At 58.4% G+C, this 2,940-nt stretch overlaps 1 protein-coding gene across 1 annotated transcript; it reads right to left on the bottom strand.

Moving 5' to 3' along the window:
• Positions 1-1,173: 1,173 nt before the first annotated feature.
• LOC123048594 (CASP-like protein 4B1) lies at positions 1,174-2,557 on the bottom strand. Its single transcript, XM_044471667.1, has 3 exons — positions 2,049-2,557; positions 1,800-1,920; positions 1,174-1,667 (listed from the first exon to the last, which is right to left on the bottom strand). Exons 1-3 carry the CDS (start codon positions 2,414-2,416, stop codon positions 1,497-1,499), a joined length of 660 nt encoding a protein of 219 aa, XP_044327602.1. The 5' UTR covers positions 2,417-2,557; the 3' UTR covers positions 1,174-1,496.
• Between the last annotated feature and the right edge of the window lie 383 nt (positions 2,558-2,940).

Here is a 2,940-nt window from a genome sequence, read left to right as displayed (position 1 = left end):
TCTGGAGGGCACGACGCCGTTGGTGGCCTCGAGCTGCTCGGCGTGGCGGCGACGGAAGTAGGGCTCCACAGCGGGCTGTCGGGGACGTACCGCGGACCTTCCCTCGCCGCCTGCGGCAGAGAGGCGCGGATACGCGCGATCTCTGCACGCCACGCCGCCCCGGTGGGCTGGCACCGGGACCCCGCCGGAGCTGATCCTCCACGCCCCGGGCACCCGCATGTCCGGCGGGACCGGGCACTCGGCCTCATAGAGGAGCCGAGCTTCGTCCTCGTGAAGGTGGCGGCGGCCGAAGCCGTTCGCCGCCGCGCCATCGCCTGGGAAGCGCTCGGCCATGGTTGAACTGGAAACGGCGAGAAGAGGGGGAGGAACGGGGGTGTCGAGGAACGAGGGCATCGGCGGTGGAGAGTCTGTGGGTCACCGGCGCGCTGAAGGCGGCTTATATAGGCGGAGGCGCCGCGCGTACGCGTGGCCGCCGTGTGTACGCGTGGCGGGCGAGGGACGCGCGTCGTCCCGTCTTCACTGCGCCGCCCATGAGGCATCAATGGAGGAGGCTGACCGGCACGACAGCGAGCGGCAGCTTTGGCATTGATTCCGCCGCGGGAACCGAGGCGATGAGGACGACGAAGCGGCGAGAAGAGCCGAGTCGCTGCCAAGGAGGGCCCGCCGATTTTCGCGCCAAAAACGATTCGGCCGGCGCCCCCAAGTGCCCCCTAGCGCGCCGGGTTCAGCCTGGGTCCGCCAGCGCCAATTTCGGCCCGACCGGCGAAAAAAGGGCCTTTGGGGGCGCGACTGGGCCGATTTTTCGGCGCCGGCGGCCGAAAAATCGCCTGGGGGGCTTTGTTGGGGGCGCGGCTGGAGATGCTCTTAACGGTCCAGGCTATTTTTTGTCCATGTCATCACTTACACATGGGACCCATCCGTCAGATTCCGTATCAAACGTTGTTTATCATGTCATCAGTGTTTTCTGAAAACTGTCACCACAATGTTGGTGATTTTTTGAAAAAAATATCGAGTGATGGCGGTTTTTTTGAATTAGGGTTTTAAATTGTGATGGTTTTTTACAATTTAACGGGGCGTCGCAAATAAGTACTACAGATTAGTAAAGTTGGCATTAGTAGTAAGCAATCAATATTGGGGTGGTGGCGCAGTTGGCTAGCGCGTAGGTCTCATAGCTAAAAGTGAGTGATTCTGAATCTCCTCTCTCACCCCAAGACCCCCACAAAATGGTGATGAAAATGATCTCTTGACAACTTGGGTCGTCATGCAAACATCTGATCTTCAGATGCCACGAGCAACTCTGAACTTTGTTCCTTTTTGTCCCTCTTTTTTGCTCCTGGATCTAACTAGTTTTCTTCTACAAAAGAGTATTCACAAGCTTACTCTCAACTTTGTTTTTCTCCTGGAGTTAACTACTGTAATTTTCTTCTACAACAACCATGGATGGATGTCCCGACTCACAATGGGCTGACTGCATGGCTAGCTATAAGATAGTCGTACTACGCCTGTCTGGAGAACATGGCGGACAGGGCGAGCGCCGCGAAGGCGAGGAAGCCCAGGGCGATGGACGCGGCGATGGCGTCCGTGAAGACGTTGATCACCGCCGACCTCATGCGGATCGTGATCGGGAGAGCCGCCGCCGACGCCGTGACCAGCAGATACGCCACCGCCTGCATTCATTCAGATCATGGGAATATTTCAACTGCATGACACATGCATAGAGTCACCGCACACGGAAGCTGCATCTAAAATGGTCACGTCGTACACTACACTGGCCTAGGCAAGATTCTCTGCAACTTCACCTGATCGCCGGCGAAATCAAGGAAGCTCGCGTGTGCGTCGCCGCGGCGCATCCGGCGGAAGTTCTTCAACGCCTGCGCCGCAGAGTACACGAACGCGACCACGGACACCCCGAGAAGATACCTAGCAAATCAAGCATGCAAAGCGACCACCCAGCCCATGGTCAACAGTGCAACACCATGCACGCTCTCAGGAATGGCAGCATGACCGATCGAGCAGGATAGATATGATAATATGACGCGCACGCGCACCTGTACTCCTGGTAGCGGAGGAAGTCCATCCAGTCCCCGTGGCGGCAGGACGCGACGAGCGCCATGGCCACGAAGGACAGCAGCGCGGCGCCGGCGCGCAGCACGAGGACGATCCCGTTGAGCACCTGCGCCTGGTCGCCGCCGCCGTCGTTGTGCGCCTGGCGCGCCCTGTCCCTGCTAGGCGTCAGGGGCGTCGTCACCGTGGCAACGGGCGCCCTTGGGCCGCCGCCCTGCGAGACATGCGGCGACTCGGGCTTGACCGCCGCCTGGGCCGGCGCCGGGTGCGGGGAGAAAGGCGGCGGGGGCGGCGGGGGCTCGGGGACGTAGCGGTGGTCGTCCGGGGACGCGGCGTGCAGCTGCATAGCCATGATGATGCCTTAGCACGTAAGGGAACGAACGAACGGACGGCGGAGGAGCGTGTATAGAACTATAGATGTCTCGCTCGCATGCATTGCATTATTTGCGCTTTGCGAAAGCTGGGCGGGGCGGGTGATTAAAGGGGCCGCCGGTCGAGGGATTAAAGCCGGGAGAAGAAAGTGAGGGCGGTGGCTGTGGCTGTGGCTGTGGCTGTGACATGGCGCGCACTAGCTTTGGCTGGCTAGGTTGTTCAGCTGGCTAAGCAATGGACTCGATCGGGAGGGAAGGAAATAATTTGAAATGTGTGGGACCAACATGATGGACAAAAGGGGCATTGCTTAACGGGGTATGCAATCGTTCAAGAAAGCAGCTCCTAATAACAAGCGTACTTGCGTGGCAGGCTGAGAAATCGATGGAATGTCCATTATTAACACTACCAGTAGACTGCCCGTACGTTGGGACGGGCTTTTGAAAATTTGTATTTGTTGCATGTCAAATTTTACATAGATAGAAGATAGGCAATAATAAACAAAAA

Source organism: Triticum aestivum, chromosome 2D (assembly GCF_018294505.1).
Source record: "Triticum aestivum cultivar Chinese Spring chromosome 2D, IWGSC CS RefSeq v2.1, whole genome shotgun sequence".
Lineage (NCBI taxonomy): Eukaryota > Viridiplantae > Streptophyta > Magnoliopsida > Poales > Poaceae > Triticum > Triticum aestivum.
This window is presented reverse-complemented; position numbering and strand designations above follow the sequence as displayed.

What these genes read in the sequence shown, in the direction of transcription:
- LOC123048594 (XM_044471667.1), bottom strand. Translation starts at nt 2,416, where the DNA reads ATGGCTATGCAGCTGCACGCCGCGTCCCCGGACGACCACCGCTACGTC. An exon ending in CTCCGCTACCAGGAGTACAG is followed by an intron (nt 1,921 to 2,048) that starts GTGCGCGTGCGC and finishes TTGATTTGCTAG; the next exon opens with GTATCTTCTCGGGGTGTCCG. An exon ending in TTGATTTCGCCGGCGATCAG is followed by an intron (nt 1,668 to 1,799) that starts GTGAAGTTGCAG and finishes GAATGAATGCAG; the next exon opens with GCGGTGGCGTATCTGCTGGT.